Raw genomic sequence first — 18723 nt, 5'->3', positions numbered from 1 at the left:
AATGCACCGGTAAGTCAGAATACTCCATCTCCTACAGAAATCTGTGTGGCACAAACACACGATCCCATATGCACCCCAATTCCTAGGAGAGCAAGAAAAGGAGAACAGAACAGCAGCACATCTCCGAGAGTGGCTCTGAGCAGCACCCCAAACCCCTCTCCCTCAGAGGGTTCTCCTACAGGTGTTTAGTAGCAAGACCGGGAGATGGCAGCAACACATAGATACACACACACCCCTTAATGTGTCAAATTGCAGTTGAAGAAATTCCTACTATGAGGCAGGATGGTGGTGAGGGAGCTAAGCCCCTCAAGTCAGAGCTTCCTACAGCAACTCTGGTCCCTTAGATGGAGCAATCAAGCCTAGCGAAGAAGACTTTCCTAAACTCGGGAGCTGAATGGAGTCCTGCCAGGCCGGCCTGGGTTCACTCAGCGATCCATCAGCAGGCACTGCGTTCTCCCAGGAGAAGCGTGACCACAGCCAACGAGTGTGCCCGCGGCCCCAGTGTCAGTAGCAGGAAACATGCCCACATTCTGTATGGTAAAGCAGCTGCCAATTGGCTTTCCCTGCATGCGGCTCGGATCTGGGCATGGGACTAAACTTGGAGAAAAGCTAACTACCCTATAACACGGCTGGGTGACTGTCAGAGATTGGTTCGCAGGGCGAAAAAAGAGTAGCCGCCCAGCACTCTTGTCTCTGGAGTGCAGCTGAGACTGAAGTGTGTAAGGACGCGGCGAGGGGATGGCGTTAACTGGCCCCCACCATGGCAGCCGAGGACGCTTGGCTTAACTCACTCAGCTCAGATAAAAATGGTTTGACAAGGGAACCCATAGCTTTTTCTTTTTCCTTTGCCTATCTGGGCAGTGCCAGAGGAGGCCAAAACAGAAGCGCCGGGACAGGCGATCTCTTCGCAGGCAAATTCCAAGTCCTCCTGGGACCACTGCCAACTCGGCTCCCAACCTTGCTCTTTACCATTTGGGAGTTCAGCAGGGCCGGCAACGTGGGGCAGGGCAGAGGAAACCAGGAGAAATGTGAAGTGTGGACAAGCAGACACAGGTGATTCAGCGTGGGCAGCACGGTGAGTTGTCCCTAGGTTTCTCCGTCCTGGCAGTGGGAAGGGACTTGGAGACCATCCTTAGAGTTTGGGAGAGGTTAACAAGCTCGGCCAGAAGCCAACAAGGAAGGCAGGTGGCGCCAAGTTCATCTCCAGCCCCAGCCCGCTTCACCAGGTGCTGCCTAGGTTACCTCTCCCGTGCAGGGGGCAGAAAGGCTAAAGGTCCAGCCCCTGGGGGTCCGGAGCCGCGGGCCGCAGCAGGAAGAAAGCAAGCTGTTCTGGGACCCAGCACGGTAGCCTAGTGGCTAATCTTCGCCTTGCAACCCCCAGCATCCCATATGGGCTCCGGTTCATGTCAAGGCTGCTCCACTTCCCTTCCAGCTCCCTGATGGAAGATCTTTTTGTCTCTTTTTCTCTGTGGAGACCAGACTTTCCAATAAAAATAAATCTTAAGAAAAAGGAAAAACGAAAGCCGCTCAGCTCCCAGAGGAATTAGGTGCCCCTGGATCCTTCCTGTGCCTGGCTGGGGAGTCCCAGCATACTTCTACCAGGAACCATGCTCAGTGCCCAATTCCTGCAAAACAGTATCGATTGTCTCCCCTGTGGCTGTCTGTGGTGGGGAGGTGTGGGCAGCGCAGTGGGTGTCGCCCCCGCCCCCCCCCCCACACACACACCATGGAGCTCTTCAGCCTGCCTTGAGGCTCAACACCCGGTCTGCAGGCATCCTTCCCCAGCTGTGAGGATGGACAGCGCCTCTCAAGCCAGTTCTCGCCCACGCTGGCCCAGGGGAGGGGGGTGGCAATTGCAGGACCCAGGCCCTGAACACAGCCCCTCACAGTGGAACAGTCCCCAGGAAAAAGAGGAGCCGCCTGCGAAGGGAGGCAGCAGCTGAGGGTGGGGGAGGGGAGTACCATGAAGAAGCAATTGAGAAGGCCTGAGCAGCTGAGAGGCCCAGCCTGCGCCCCTCGGGGCCAGCCCCTTCCCCCAGCCCCTCTCACCTAACCAAGCAGGCTAACTGCGCACCCCCAGGGTGGGCAGGACACAGGAGGGGGACGTAGCATGTCCCCCAGCCCCCTAAGCAGTTCCCCAGGGACCTTGACTTGCACCAGGACTCAGTGGAGGAGGGATTGTGCGCTGGGGGCTGCAGGGTGGGGGTGGAGACCAGGACTTTGCCCTCTGTGTGTGTGTCTCTCTCTCTTCTCTCTCTCAGCCACCGGCCGAAACCCAACCCCACTGGCGGGGCCGGGCAGCCAGAAAGGGGCAGGCTCCCCTCCGGGTCCTTTAGTAAATCCAGACGCGACCTCCGGGTGGTCAGGGCTGTGACGGAGGTGGTCCTGTGGGGGAGGGGGCTTCCCGCCTGCAAACAGGCCTGCAAGCATTTAAGTGGGAAAGGGCTGGGGGTAGGGAGCTGGGAAGAGGCTGAGAGTGGGGCCGCAGGAGCTGGAGGGAAGAAAATGGCCCGGGAGGCGGCATACCTTAGAGACCTTGACTGGCTGGGGAGGCCTCCCACTGAGCAGGCAGGAACTGAGGAGCCTTCAACCCTCTCCTCCCAGAGCAAGGCCCCATGGCCTTCTAGAAGATTCGACAGTGAAGTTATAACCCAAGAATCACTATCTCACCCTACATAGGTAATACTAGGGCTTTTGTCTGGGGATTCAAACAGACCTGTGTGGTCAGTGTCTTTTGGCTGTCATCGAGGAATGCTTTTGTTACAAGGTCCCCTAGCTCAGGACTTCCCAGGCCGAAACATTCTCAGCAGAGTGGGGGAATGCCCACAACCACGGGAGACCACTTCAACTCTGCACAGGTCAAGCGACTGCCCTGAAGTGGCACCAGCCAGGCAATGTCACCACAACGTGTGGCCTGCTTCCTCCTGCCAGAACAAAGGTATTGGGCTCCTGCTTCTCAGAAACTGCCTTGTATAGGGGCCAGCTCTGTGGTGCAGCACAGAACGCTGTCACCTTGGGTGCAGGCAGACATCCCAAGTGCTCTCCACTTCTGATGCAGCTCCCCGTTAGTACGTGTGGGAGAGCAGCAGAGAATGGCCCAGTGAGAGACCTGAAAGAAGCTCTGGCCTGCTGGCTGTGGTAGCCATTTGGGGAGCAAACCAGTGGCTCTGTATTTTTTTTTCCTCTTCTCTCTATAACACTTTCAAAAAAAATGAAATCTTAAAAAAAAAAAGCTACTACGTGTGAACTATGAATTATGATCTACAGGTATGTGACAAAGGTCAGCTCTTTGTCCCTTCCTGAAAGGGAGGGGGGGAAGGAAGGGAAGGGAAGCATCTAGACTCGCTCTAACCCTGGAGCTGCTGAACTAGCCCAAAATGGAGGCGCCTGCAGATATTCTCCCCAAGGCGAGAGGAAGCAAACAAAGACCCTGGAGGGACACTGACCTCAGGGGACAGCACAGGCGAGGCCTCAGTTCTAACCCCGCCTGCGTCTGCTCCCTCTCTGTGCCTTGTTTCACTGCAACAGCAGAAGGCCCTTTCCCATGTTAGCTGCCCAACCAGACAAGTTCTAACCCATGCCTCTGTCTTCTTCCACGCAGGTGCGGAAACAGCAGCATTCCCACTGAGGTGCCTGTCCCAGCTGCTGCTGCACTGCAGAGCCAGCTCCCTGCTAATGCACCCGGGAAACTAATGGAACTGCATGGTAGGAGGCCTGACTGCTTGGGCTCTAACTCCTCTGTAAGGGATCTAGATGCAATTCTAGGCTCTCTTTCTCTCCCTGTCCCTATCACGCTTTCAAATAAATTAATCTTTTTGTTTTTGTTTTCTTAAAAGTTTATTTTATTTTGGTCCGGCACGGTAGTCTAGTGGCTAGATCCTCGCGTTGCATGCAAAGGGATCACATATGGGTGCTGGTTCATGTCAATCAAGGCTACTTCACTTCCCATCCAGCTCCCTGCTTGTGGCCTGGGAAAGCAGTAGAGGACAACCCAAAGCCTTGGAACCCTGCACCCATATCAAAGACCTGGAGAAAGTTCTTGGCTCCTGGCTTCAGACTGGCTCAGTCCAGCTGTTGCGGTCACTTGGGGAGTGAATCAGCAGATGAAGATCTTTCTCTCCTCTCTCTGTAACCCTGACTTTCCAATAAAATAAACCTTTTTTTTAAAATGCACTTATTTTATTGGAAAGTCAGATTTACAGAGGGGAGAGGCAGAGAAAGACACAAGCAGATGCCTATATAGGATGCTGGTGTTGCAGGCTGAAGATTATCGTGTTATGCCACCTCATGGCCCCCAAATAAATCAATTCTTTTTTTTTTTTAAGACTTATTTATTTTATTACAAAGTCAGATATACAGAGAGGAGGAGACACAGAGAGGAAGATCTTCCATCCGATGATTCACTCCCCAAGTGAGCCGCAATGGGCCGGTGTGCGCCGATCCGAAGCAGGGAACCTGGAACCTCTTCCAGGTCTCCCACGCGGGTGCAGGGTCCCAAAGCTTTGGGCCATCCTCGACTGCTTTCCCAGGCCACAGGCAGGGAGCTGGATGGGAAGTGGAGCTGCCGGGATTAGAACCGGCGTCCATATGGGATCCTGGGGCGTTCAAGGCGAGGACTTTAGCCGCTAGGCCACGCCACCAGGCCCAATAAATCAATTCTTAAGAGAGTTTTCTTCAGCCACTCAAGATGGCCTGAAAATTCCCATGAAGGTATGGGAAGCACACAGAAAGCAGGGATGAACTGCTGCGGTGGAGGGAGGCTAAGCAGGTGGTTTGCCACGGACAGGCTCCTATTTGCCAACCTTAGACTCCTCCAAAACACTCAAGGCTCCCCTGAGTGTCACAGGCGCCCAGCCTGGGAACCACAAAGGCCTGTGGGTGAAACCCCAGCACGTGTGTTTACTGTAGTGTTAGCCTGACCTTTCTGCCAGTTCAGCTTTTTCTGCAGAGTAAGGATAACATCTTCAGGGTTCTTAGGGCGGGTTCCAGGAGGTAACAGAGCTGGGCTAGGAGCAGTAGCTCGGCTCCCGCTCCGTTTCTGTGGGAGGAACTGCCTGTGAACCCTCATCACTGCCCAAAGTGCTGAGAAGAGCACACCTCAACCCAGGCTGCTAAAGACAGCAGAAGGTTCTGATGGCTTCCTTTCAGGGTGTGGAAGAAACAGAGAAGCACCCCAAAAGGACCTAGTATGGGGGTTATGGGTGGGCATGATCTCAGGAAGGAAATCCAAGGGGCACCTGGAACCGATGGGCTTCGGGGAGATGCGGAAGCATGGACCGACAGCAGCCGCTGAGCGCACCACTCACACAACAGCAGTGAAACTCCCCAAAACTGCCTTTAGGAGGAGAGGTGACTGCATGTAGAAAACCCGGCAGCGGTACCACTCCCACTGGAGGGCACGAAAACCAGGACAGGGGCTGGGATGGCTAGACAGAAAGGCACCCAATAGCATGTGTGTGGGGTGGACAGTAGAGCTGGTTGTGTTGAACTAGGCTTCAAAGCCCATTGACATACATGAGAGCTGAATGGGATGTGGGACAGACTGGACTAGTCTGCTGCACATACTGGCAAACCAGGATAGAGGGCGAGCCTGGTGGGGTTATTGTGGGTCGCTCCGACTAGGCTGGAGCTCCCACTGGTTCATGTGAGGGCCAAGTGTGTGCTGGGCAGAACCAGGACTGCAACACCCATTGGTTCCAGTGGAAGACAGTGCTGGAAAGAGAACTGACCCAGCAACTGCAATCACCAGCTGATTGGGGCGATGGACTGTGACGGACCCTGTACTTGCAAGTACACACAAGAACCTGGTCTGGGAACACCTCAAAGTTTCTTTGGGTATCCCCCCCAATCGAACTGCCAGACTCAGAACCCTAACCATGAAAAGACAAGAGGACAGAATAAGTCAGTCAACTACCTCAGTCATATGTTGGCAGTGAAAAACTGGGCAAATGGAGACTCTAAGGTGGACTATGTCAATCAACGGATTCTGCAGCGATCTCATTGTGCTTGGAATGGCGAGACTGGCAGCAATTCATAACTGTTGAACTATCAAAACCACTTGAGCAAGACCCTCGGAGTATGCCCCACATCAGGGACCTGGGATGGGTGGGAGACTGGCTGGGGCTTCTCCCTTTATCTCTCCCTTTACCCCAGATACATGACAAAAACAATGTGGAAATAATAGTCTTACCCACTTTTCTGTAGCTCTTGAACCTTTTTGCCCTAATTAATTATGTAAAGGATGTCAAAAATAAAGAAAAAAATTGTACCATACAATTAAAAATAAAATATAAAAAAATACATAAAAAACAATTTTTAAAATGTGGAAATAAAGGAAGAAGAAAAGAAAAAAAGGAAGGAAAGAAGGGAGGGAGGGAGGGAGGGAGGGAGGGAGGAAGGAAGGAAGGAAGGAAGGAAGGAAACCCAGCAGCGGTTACACACAATGTCAAGAGTTGCCTATTTTGTTTTGTGGATTTTTCTTTTTCTTTTCTGAGTTTTTCCCAGCTCCACTGCATCCTGCAAATGGTCAGGTACTGAAGTGACTATTTAATGGATACAAAGTTCCACTTGACCCAGATGAAGAACCTTCTAGAAAAGGATGCTGGTGATGGCAGAACAACCCTGGAATGTTAACACCAAGGGGGACTGTACACTCCAAAATGGTTATGCTGGTCAATGTCGTGTCTTAGGTATCTAACAAAAACATCTGTGTAATATCAAGAAGACAATAACAACAACAACAAAAAGCTTCTAGAAGAAAGTAAGCTGATAGGGCCTAGCTGCTAAAGTCCTCGCCTTGAATGCACCGGGATCCCATATGGGCGCTGGTTCTAATCCTGGCAGCTCCGCTTCCCATCCAGCTCCCTGCTTGTGGCCTGAGAAAGCAGTTGAGGACGGCCCAAAGCCTTGGGACTCTACACCCATGTGGGAGACCTGGAGGAAATTCCTGGATCCTGGCTTTGGATAAGTGCATAGCACCAGCCATTGCACTCACTTGGGGAGTGAATCATTGGACAGAAGATCTTTCTCTCTCCTCATCTCTGCATATCTGACTTTCCAATAAAAAATAAAATAAATCGGGCCCGGCAGCGTGGCCTAGCAGCTAAAGTCCTCGCCTTGAACACGCCCCGGGATCCCATATGGGCGCCGGTTCTAATCCCAGCAGCTCCACTTCCCATCCAGCTCTCTGCTTGTGGCCTGGGAAAGCAGTCGAGGTCAGCCCAAAGCTTTGGGACCCTGCACCGGCATGGAAGACCTGGAAGAAGTTCCAGATTCCCGGCTTCAGATCAGCGCAGCACCAGCCATTGCAGCTCACTTGGGGAGTGAACCATCGGACGGAAGATCTTCCTCTCTGTGTCTCCTCCTCTCTGTATATCTGAGTTCATAATAAAAGTAAATAAATCTTAAAAAATAAAAAGAAAATAAGCTGATAAATTATGGCTTCTTTCCCCTCCCTTGCAAGACCAGTCTTTCTCTGGTTCTTTGTATTTCTAGGACCTAGCTGAAGGCATGTCAGGCAGCAGCAAACTCTTAATAGGAAGATAAAAGGGGATGAAGGCATGCAGGCACGCATGACTACATGATTAGAGGTAGCAATCCTTGCACCAATACGCAAGCTGTCACAAAATCAGTACCATGTTGCTCACTGTTTTCGCACATGGATTTCAGTTTTAAGTTTGTATTTTTTTAAAGATTTTTTTTTATTGCTAAGTCAGATACACATAGAGGAGAAACAGAGAGGAAGCTCTTCCGTCCAATGATTTATTCCCCAAGTGGCCGCAACGGCCAGAACTGTGCTGACCCAAAGCCAGGAGCCAGGAACTTCTTCCAGGTCTCTAGCATGGGTGCAGGATCCCAAGGCTTTGGGCCATCCTCAACTGCTTTCCCAGGCCACAAGCAAGGAGCTGGATGGGAAATGGGGCTGGCAGGATTAGAACCAGCGCCCATATGGGATCAGCGCTTTCAAGGCCAGGACTTCAGCTACTAAGCCACCGCAGTAAATTTGTATTTTTAAGAAACCAATGAATGGGCGATAAGAATATGCTCTTGCAGAAGTTGTTGAGATCAAAGTGGGATTTCTCTTCCTCCCACCCCCAGGGACAATAAAAGGTAAAGGAAAATTCCTGAGGAACAGCCAGCAAGGAGGGCCAGCCTAGGGAAGTGAAACAGAGACATCTCTCAGAGACAGTTGAGGTCTATACTGTCCTGCTCCACCCCGAGCCTCCCCCACAGCTCATCCCAGACAGCAAGCACAATCCAGCAGTGGCCGCACCCAACAGGGAGCGACAGTGGGAGGCTACAACCCTCTAGACAGGCAACTTGAGCCAGATTTTCCCTACTTTTACAATTAAATCAAAGGTTGCTGGAGCACTGTGGCCCAGAACATCAAGCCTCCATTTGTGAGGTCCACAGGTCCCACACCAGAGCGCTGGCTCACATCCCAGGCGCTCCCCTGGCCATCCAGCTTCCTGCTATTTCAGGTTTGAAGGCAACAAATGATCATCCAAGTGCCACTCACATGGGAGACCTGGAGGACACTCCTGGCTCCTGGCTTCAGCCTCGCCCAGCCCTGGCTATGGCAGGTACTTGGGGAGTGAACCATTAGGTGGAAGATCTCTCTATTTTTCTAAGGTTTCCAGAATGCACACTAAGAGTGAAGAAAAGATTCTTCCAAATTCTTTGTTCCCGGCCACAGCCCAATCCACCCAGTGTTTGCTGGGAATACCTTGGCTGCTGTCCCCCATGGCCACGCCTCCCTGAGAAGACTCCCTTTAATTTAGGGCCCCATCTCCAATTCCTGCCAAAGCCACTGCTCTCGGCTATGCTTGGACTTTTCCTCCCAAAGCAACTTGGAGACCTCCAAGAGGAAGAAGAATAAATATTTCTAACTCTGAATACACATCCTTAACAAGTTAACTCCACCCAACAGCCCCCCTTCCAGTTCCTGCCACCCCTCAATTTCTCCTCCTCACAGGACTGAATTGGAAGCTGACAAGCCTCAAGCAATCCAGCCAGAAGTAACACACATCCTTCTGCATAAACTAATTGTAAAATCCTTTATAGGAGCTGATTAAAGTCACAAGCCTGTTAAAGGGCTGAAACCCACATCCGGGTTGGAAGCCCCCCCCGCCCCGCTCCAGGAAGAGAAGGTTCAGTTATCATTCTTTGGGCTGTAGCTGTGGGAACATGTGTGTGCAGGGGTTGTGGATAAGCATGCATGTATATACCTGTGCAAGTGCCTGCCATGTGCTTTTTGAGTGGAGCAAAGAGGAAGTGAGCATGCAACTTGGTTCTGCAAAAATCCATCCATGGGGGCTGTGCCCACACCCGGGGAGCAGAGGGTCTGGGAGAGACCATATGGCCACCACAAGGGCAGCGCAGAGAGGATGATGGTGTAGATCCCCTCCAGAGCAATGCTGGGACCCTTAGTTTCAGCAAGAGCTGAAACTTTAACATGTCCACCTCTACTACCTCCCATCACCTGCAGGAAGCTGCTCTCCCAGCCGCCTTCACCAAGAGAACTCACCACACCGCCCCTGCAGTGCAGGTGGTTCCCCTCACACCATGCTCCATGCCCTACACACTGCCTTCATGGGATCACAAGTGTGACAGTCCTGGTAGGAACCTAGCCCATTTGCCCTAATGAACACATCTGTAGCATTCTGCACTGCGCCTGCTTCGTTTGCCTGAGGTCGGGCAGCAATCAATAGGACACGGAAGTGGAGACGCTCTAGAGGGCTACCCTAGTGGGCTTCAGCTCCCCCTCTCAAAGGTAGGTAGGTGGCTTTCCCATCCAGCACACAAGGAGAATGACCCAAGCACCCTACACGCAGATCCCCTTCCACAGCCTTTCCTTGCAATCACTGTCCCACAGACAGTGCAGCCCACAGATTCCCCTAGGAAGCTTGCTGGCAACTCCCTGGCTGCCATCCCCCATGGCACCCTCACCAAGCTGTCAGGCAAGCAGCACCAAATGGACACGGGCAGAGGCAAACACTCCAAATGAAACAGCCTAGACAACAGTGGCTCCTGGACACAGGAGCCCTGCTGGATTGTCGCAAAACACATGCACTCCTGCCTCCGCCCTGGATCTTCCCTGGAGGAAGTGGGACCCAGGGGTGCCCTCAGCCTTCTGCGCCTGCAACCCCATCCCTCCACGTGCAAAGTCAGATTCCCACAAACCACCTTTAGGCCAGAGAACAACTTTTTTTTTAAAGTTCCAGATTCTCTGATTTCTCTATCCCCATCAACCAAAATGTCCGACCAGAGTTCACTCTGACTGAACATTTTCCATTTCAAGTGGTCCGAACATCTGGAGGAATGTTTTTCACCGAAATCAATGCAAAATATAGGATGGGGGAAAAAAAAACTCTCTGCTTAACCTTCTTGTCTAAAGGAAATGTGGGGAAGCTTAACCCAAAATCCACAGAACAAACAAGTAGAGAGGAACAGGAAAATGGAGATCTTCCACTTCTTCCAGCTTCCTCTATCTAACAGGAGAGAAATGTTCCCAGAGTCTTGGTCCAAACCATGAGCTAAATTCTCAACCACTCCACACCAAAATAGGTTCCATATTTGCCTTCCGGCACACCAAAAAGCTATTTCATGATCAAGACGTGTCTTGGGGGGGAAGGTCTTGAAAAAGACCCGAGTAGCCCAAGCAAATATTCCTTTGCCATCCAGCTATTTGCATTTTGTTCCCCAGCACTGGCTGCTGGCTGCCAGGCATAGGCTGCATTTCTGAGGCTATCTCTTCTCAACACAGTCCCTTCTCCATCTGCTGCAACCAGGTTTGCTTCAACCACGTACTGTCAATAGCACAAGGTCTGCGTCTACTTTTCCCTGGGATGTGCCACAATCAGGGCATATCTTATTCCAGCACCACTATGCTTGTTCCCAGCCTGTTGCGTTTATTGCAAATCTACTATACTGCAAAAGAAAGAGCAGGATTTAGAAAGTCTGCGCTGTGACACCCTTCGAAACCAGAGCGACATCTCGCCACCCATTCTACAGCCAGTCCCCGCCGTTGATGGACACCTCCTCCAGCTGGGAACACCTTCCTGGAGAGGTCGCATCCTTGGATCTCCGTGTAATATACAATATTTCGCAGGCTCATGCAGAGCCAAATCAATAATCAAATGAGTGTGCATCTTCTCATGGCACACATCTTTTGAGACTTGCTTTCACTTCCAGACAGTTGTCTACAAAGATACAGAGAAGGAAAGGAAAAGTAGAAATAGCTGGGAAGTGACCGTTTTAAGCTCACAAATACTAAGGCGCTAAGACCTCAAGGCCTCAGCCGCAGCCCACCTGGAGCACCTGTGACGTACTCATACAACAGAAATAAAATCCATTCACAGGGCCCCCAGTAATTGTTTCAAGCAGAGGTCAGCCAGAGAGACAAACAGCCCATCCACAACGAGATTATTTAAACAGACACCCTTTAACTCTTAAGGTTGCCATGGCCAAGGGGTCCCAGCTCCCTCCATTTTCTGTCTCCTCCTCTCTCATGCCCGCAGCCTCTGCACTTCACTGCCCCCAGCTAGTCCCTGGCTTTGCAATGCGGAAGGACTGGAGGATTCTCGACGACGCGGGAAGGAAACCCTCCACGCGGGGAAGCTGCGACCCAGGACCTAAGGTGCACTGGAGCTACGGGGCACCGTGGCCTGGAGGAGGGGGCGCCCTGGGGACCCCGGGAAAAGAGCTCTTTCCTCGAGACGTAAGTCTGCAAGGCTCCATCGGGAGCTTGTTAAAGGAGACAGGCGGCAGAGACTGCGCGTGCCAGGACCGGGCTGGGTGAGCAAGGGTTAGAGCAGCAGCGCCCGCGCGAACTCTGCGGGGAGGGCCCCCAGTGCGCCGCCACTTTCTGTCCCTTTCTAATTTACAAAAAAGAACAACTCCGAAAGCAAAAAGCAGCCTTGCCCAGCTCTTCTGGCCCCACCACTGGCTCCCGGTTAGTTTCCTTGGAGGTGACCGCGAACTCCCTCGCCCCCACCCCGCAAGGGGGAGCAGGAAATCCACGGCCCCCTCCCTCCCTCTCTTACCCCGGCTCCCCAGCTCTCCCCTTTCTCCCCCTGCGCGTTCACCCACAAAATTTAAAAAGCACTTTCTGGAAGATCCTAGCCACACTGGAATCATCTTTTCAGAGAATGAATGAGACTGAGCAAGCTTGAATTTAAATTCTAAGAGATCTTAGGGGCAAGGTCTGTTCTTCAAATGCCTTAGATTCATGCATTTGTTCTAATGACACCACCATCACCCCACACACAAATCAGACGTCTAATCAATAAATCTTAAACAAAAAATTTCTATAAACCCTCAACAAGTACCATTTCCTGGTCTCCTTTTTTCACTCAGCAATCAATCCAAATAGGAAAAAATTTCTCCATTTTTTAAAAGTGTATTCCCACCAGCCTATCTCAATGGTATCTTTGTCAACTTAATGTTAGACATTAAGAGAATAAATAAACTCTTTAAAAGAAATATGCTTAAAAGCACCCATAACACAAAATGGATTCAAATGATAGATTTTAAGGCAATTTTAAAAGATTAGAAGTCAGACTCTTTGAATCAAGATCATTCCCTTGCTAATGTATGTTTTGTATTTCATCTCCAAAGCATAATTATAAGAACATTTTGGTTTTCTCCACCAAAAGCTGTGCCATGAGAACTTTACATTTGGAGCAGTTAGCTATACTTTGAATAAATTAGTGATGAGAACTGAAATGCTTTCCCTTAAGTGGAAAGAAAGTTCTTTATCCAAGAAACTATTACAGTAAAATATCACCTTTCTAATTTAGGTTAGAAAATAAGAGGTTCTAAAAACAAGAGACTAGTTAACCCCCATTGTCTTTGGACAAATCCTCTCTTGAAAAACTGACCATTAAGTAACAATGTAGGTACTTCCCTCTGGGTCCAAAAAGCTCAACTTAGGGACCTGCCAAGTTCTTTTTTACACAGGGAGTAAGGAGCCTGAGGCTGTATTTCTACCTTTCCTTGCAATAGTGCAAAACAAAAAAAATTCAAGATAAAACCATTTTTTCATTTATATTCAAACAACAAACAAAAGATCCAGCCCCAACTTAGAAACACTTTTTACTAAAAGGATCCTAAAATTGCTTTCACATTAAACTTACTTGCTGAATAGTGATCACCAAGTCTCTTCCAGCTTTCTGCTTAACTTTCTTTTTAATCTGGATACTAATTCATAACTATTCAAGTAAAAGTGCCTGAAAATCATCCTCACTCTAGCACTTTCCACTTCTTTATTTTTCACTCCCACCCCACCCCCATTCATTCACACCCTAAATGCAAATCCAGTTCCGAGGGCAAAAGTATTTAGCTTGTTTTGTAAACATTTAGGGATGCAAGTGATTTCTTCAGAGACTTCACAAATCACCTACTTCCTACTGTTTACAAGACATCCCTTTGCAAAGATTGTTGAAGCCCAAACTTGGAAAAACTAAACTGTAAGACAGGAATCAAGCTTCTGGTTATGAGACTAATTCTTGCTTGATAGCTGGATACTTAGGGGAAAATGTTCATTCACCTCATTCAAAGTCAACTCAAGAGGAGAGAACAACCATTAAACTGCCTAAACAAATGACCAAACTAAGAACACATTTCACCTAACGAAGTGCAACATATCTTTCATTTTTATCTTAACAACACCCTTTATTTTGATGACACCAGTAGCCTTTAAGTCACATTCCTTGAGAGGAAGAGGTTGACCACAAAGGCAAGTGTAACAAAAGTTTAATTCCCTTAAAATGCAAATCATTGCCCCAAATAAACAAGTCTTACCCAAGCCTTACGACTCTCAATTTCTCAGAATAAAACTACAAATCCTTTCCAAAACTGTTAAAAATGCTTTTTGTTTTTCTGCCTTTTATTAATGTGTGGCAATGACCATACAGATTCTCAAAACCAAAAATCCTAAATCTTAAGGCAAATTCCAACACTGGGAGAATCTGGGAAAGGTTGCTTTCAAAAAATCAGATTCTTTGCTGTTTTTAGTTTAAATATGCAGTGTGAATTCTTAAGAGATTCAAATTTGTTCAAACAGATTCAGAACTTCACAATCAGGGTGCCCAACAGTAACTGCTGTAGTTTGTTTTTTGTTACATTCCCCCCTCAAAAAAACAAACAAACAAACAAACAAAACACAGATACACAATTCCCAAACCCCTGGGTTGAGTTTTTATGAATGTTAAAAATTGAAATCATAAATACATTGAAACAAAATGCATCCAGAACTTTATTTTAAAATTTAATCAAGAATATAAACACACACACAAAATTTCTATACCTGCAGTAATTCAATTTGCTTAGAATCTTAGTAACTAAGTAAACCCACTTCCTATGCCACATCCATTGAAAAAATTTCAACTGAAATACTTTTCAGACACAGAATGAAGACAACCACCACAGCAAGCTTCCTCAAGCAACACAAAATGATAGAGGCAACTGACTTAACGAAAACAAATTTTAAAAAAAGACCTGAGCATTGAAAAAAATGGATTTATTCTACAAAACTCAAGTCGTTCCTCACCACCACTCCCAAAAACAAAATAAAGAGAACCTATTCAATGCAATGTTTGGACTTAAATGTTTGGATAACAAAGATTAAATTTAAAATGTGTGTAAAAAGTTTTTTTTTAAACCAAGCTTCTCAAACCCCCTCCCCATTCCAACTCAAAGGGGAAAAAAAAGCCCCCTTTTGGAGGAAACAAGGAGACCAGAAATGGCTTAAAGGCGAGCAGATGGTTTGGGCAAAGAGATCCAAATACAGAGCACCATGAAAATTAAAATATAAATGTTTTGAGTTCCATTTCATCACATTTTGTTATTTCTCTTCCTCTGCACTTCATTCCCTTTAAAATGTAAGCCATCTTCAATAGCAGAAGAGAATATCGCTTCATTTCAGAATCTGCAGTTATTCTGGTATTTCTTGTCAGCCACATTCATTTTTCACCAACTCTCCATAATCTCTTCCACAAATGTGCTGGTTTCCACCAACTTGATCCTCCTCTCCAGAAAAGGCTTCGAATGAAGTAAGACTTGTTTCTCCCTGTGGTGTCACCTGTCTACTCCTTATTCTAATTGCCTTTCCGATAACAGTACTGCAGGCATCTGAGGTGGTCACAAGTTCTACCAACATAGTAACAAGCTGTATTGATCATCTATTGATACAATAGTTCCAACTTAAATACAACAAGCTGAACCACACTGAACAGATTTCTCTGGCTAAACTTTCTAGATTCACGTCGCAAAGTTCTCCCTCACCCCCCAACATCCCCACTCAGAGAGTCCATTGAGGCTTCTGAAACGGGGCAAGTTTCCAGTTAAAATGGTGGGGAGGGGGCCCAAGATTTCCTAAGGGCTGCTCCCAGCCAGCAACACGAGGTACACTCTTGCAGAGTCACCACTGAACGAGCCAACACGCTGTCCTCGCACTTCCTCAGCCAGAGTTCAACTCGAGGCGAGATGTGAAACACACTACACACTGTGCATTTTCAGAAAGCATGACGAAGGCACCCCATTTTGCTGAGGGCTGGGGGTGCTGCCGCGCCGGGTGCATATATATACACACACACTCCATTCATCGAGTTCTAGACCCTCCAAAGAGCCCCAGCTCGCAGCTTCAACACAAAGCTCTCACCCCAGATGGCCCCCTGGTAACAATGGGCCGAAGCAGTGGGGGTGGGGGCGCCACAGGATAGTAGGGCCAAAGCATATTCTTTGGGAAACCCAGTTGAGGGGGATGGGTAGGAACTGGGGGGGTAGGGGTACCTTAGGAAGCCTTTGCCTGTTGCCAGAAATGCAAGGGCTGGGGGAGCTAAGGGAACAAGAAGCTCGTCCCACGGGTGCAAAGGAGCAGAAAAGCATCCCCCACGCCCACTGGAAGGCCACGGTGTGAAGAGGGTGGGGAGAAGGAAGGAACCCGGGCGGCCGCCACAGCATGGCCCCGCGAATCTACAGCCTCCGCACCAAAATGGCCCCACACTTGGAGCAGACCCCACGAGATGTTTTCCTCTATCGAGCCTCCCCTCCTCTCCCGCGTCTTTAATTCTTCAAGTCATCTCTGCCCACTCCAGCCCCGACTTATTTTCCTCTCGCAAGCTGTAAACCACCCATTACCAGATCTCGGCCGCTCCTCCCTCCCAGCCCCCAACATCCGGAGTAGAGGTTGGGAAGCTAGCAATGAGTTTCTCCCCCCCGGAGACGCTGGGGGACCCCCGAAACACAGCCTCTAGCCACCCCCGCAAGAGCTCTCTCCTACCTTTGTTTTTTGGGAACCGAATGTTCAATTTCTAGGCGTTTTCCTTGTAATTCTACTTTTCCTAAGGATTAAAAAATAATAATAAGGTATTAGTTGTGGGAGCGTGAACTGGTGAACTTGGGGAAAGAGGGACAACTAGGGAAACCCAAGTTGCTAGGGTTTGAATCTTTCCTCGGTAACAAGTGAGTGGCGTCCCCAGCCAGATGCGTTAAGGTCGCCGCAGGAACCTGAGAGCCATCCACAAATTCTTGATTTCTGTTTTGTGGAACCACTGAGGCTAGCTGAGTGGATGGGTCGCTTAGGAGGACCCCCCCAACCTGGAAAGGTTCGTGGGGACTCGAGTGCGCACACTGCCGCGGTGGCTCCCACAAGTGAGGAGCAGAAGCCGGAGAGCCAGGAGCCCCGACTTTTTTGAGGTTGGGGGAGGGCCGGGATGTTTGCAGAATGAAACTTTTATTTTTTTCTGCGGGACTTGGGAGAAAGGCTCCGGGCCGCAGGCCGATCACCTGTCGGGCCGGTTGGAAAGCAGAGGCCCTGGGACAGCGCGGCGGGGCAAGGCGGGGAGGGTCCCGCGCGACGCGCGCCTCTCGGCCCGGCCTCGGCGTCTCGGGAAGCAGCATGGCGACCCGCGCCGCCGCGCCACCGCTCACGCCCCACTTTCAAATCAAAATGGCTCAAACCCTGGGCCTTGGGCGGGAGGCGGGATCCCCTTTCTCCCAAGCCAGGCCCGAGAGTTGTGATCCCCACGGAGACAAGGGAGTTTGGGGGCCTCGCGGGGATCCCTTGCACGCCTGGTCAGGCCTAGGGTTAGGGAGTGGGGGGCTGCTCTAGCTAGGGAGCCGTCCAGCGGCCGCTAAAGAGGGGTTGGACAAGCGATTAAAGCCCAGCGCTTAGACCACCTTCCCCGCTACCACTGCCCTCAAGGCGGGCTACCGCCCCGTCGGTGGGGGGCGGGGTGGACGCAAAGGGCGTCCGAGCTTCCAAGCGCGGCTGGGAGGAAGGGGTGGGAAAATCGCGAATATTCCTGGGAAGAGGCGGGGGCGTCGGAGGAGGCATGTCGGGGGTCGGCGGCGAGGCCGGGCCCCACAGGCCTGCGGATGCATAAGTTCGCCGCGCGGGAGGGGCGCAGGCCTCCATGGCCCGAGGACCCGGCCTAGGCGCCTGGGGAGATGGCTGCGCGCTTACCCGAGAAAGTTTCGATGGCTTTCATTGCCCAGTGTTCGTCCGGGCAATCTACGAAGGCGTAGCCGGACTTGACCAGGAACTGCCCGCTGTAGGAGATCTTGTGCTCCGCAAACACTTTCTCCAAGTCCGCGGGGGTCACGCTCTCGTTTAGGTTTCCAATGTATAGCTTGTTCATGGTGGCGGTGGCGGGGAAGGACGAGGTCCCGGGCGAGGCCGAGAGAGCGGGCGGGCGAGGGCGGCGAGCTTCCTAGGCCGAGCGCAGGAAGACAGGCAGCGGCCACAAACTTTCTTTGCACCCCACCCTGGAATCTGTCCGAAGGCCAGGGCGCGGAGGGCGACCTGAGGGCGCGTGGGGGTCGCGGGGGAGTTCGGGGAAGTGTCCACGGCGCGCTGGAGGCGGACGGCGCGGCGCTGCTCCTCGCCTTCGGTCCGAAAACCCTGCGAGAGGGTTGGTGTGTCACGTTTCTCCGTGGCCGCCCTGGCGCCGCCTCTAAATAAAACCGACTTGAAAAAAAAAAATGGAGCGGAAAAAAAAAAGACGAAGCCACGTGGTGACAGCCCCCACCCACCCTGCAGGGAAAGACCCCCGACGCCACAGGGCCCCTCAGCCCAGCAAACCTGGCGCAGCCCTACAGCCTCCCTCCCGGGGGCAGGGAGGGGGCAGAAGCCTATCCCCCCCCCCGAGGGGGGCGATCCCGGGCCGGTGGGGGTGAGCCAACGAAGAGCTACTCGCCCCCTCCCCCTTGGCTGGAACCTGGCCCCCAGAGACGCGCTCCGCCCCCACCCCTCCCCCTTCCTCTGCCCAGGCCTGAGTGGGGCGGGGTGGGGGGAGAGGGTGGTCGGAAACCCCCCAGCTCTGGTCTTTAATGGTAAAATGTAGTGTTATTTTGTGCGTTTTGGGGGACGGGGTTGCCCACCCCACCTCAGTTAACTGCTAGCGACTGACAGGCGGGGAACGGCCGAGATAGACAAAGAGAAGCCGAGGACTCTGGGGTCTTCAGGAGGGGGTCGCACGAGCCGGTGATTTCAAAAAACAGGCGCCTTTTCCATAGATTTCGAAGGGAGGGAGTCTTCCCCACCCCTGGGAAGCCACCACCAGGGACCCTGCGAGCCCCGGAGAGCGCCGTGGGCAACCAGGAACCCCGCGTCAGGAAATCGTGTTCGGGATCCCCCTGAAGACACCGGGGGCTCGCACCAGGGGACCGCCCGGCTCAGGCCCGGGACGACCCCGGGAACAGAAGAAGCAAGGGGTTAGG

The 18723-nt window shown here is 51.1% G+C and overlaps 1 protein-coding gene across 2 annotated transcripts in view; it reads right to left on the bottom strand.

Annotated features, from left to right (window-relative positions):
* Positions 1-18508, bottom strand: part of IGF2BP1 (insulin like growth factor 2 mRNA binding protein 1) — a 39787-nt gene extending 21279 nt beyond the window's left edge. The window contains exons 1-3 of one of the 2 annotated variants that reach the window (XM_058676668.1): positions 18390-18508; positions 17468-17971; positions 16283-16343 (exon numbers count right to left, since the gene is read on the bottom strand). In XM_058676668.1, coding sequence (XP_058532651.1) covers positions 16283-16343; positions 17468-17642 — 236 coding nt within the window. In that variant the 5' untranslated portion in view covers positions 17643-17971; positions 18390-18508. Of the gene's footprint in view, positions 1-16282; positions 16344-17467; positions 18014-18389 lie in introns of those variants that run through there. The other variant, XM_004591086.2, reaches the window with a different exon arrangement.
* Between the last annotated feature and the right edge of the window lie 215 nt (positions 18509-18723).

The sequence above is a fragment of the Ochotona princeps genome, chromosome 17 (genome assembly GCF_030435755.1).
Source record: "Ochotona princeps isolate mOchPri1 chromosome 17, mOchPri1.hap1, whole genome shotgun sequence".
Classification (NCBI taxonomy): Eukaryota; Metazoa; Chordata; class Mammalia; order Lagomorpha; family Ochotonidae; genus Ochotona; species Ochotona princeps.
Note: the sequence above shows the minus strand (reverse complement) of the source record. Positions and strands in the feature narration are given on the sequence as shown.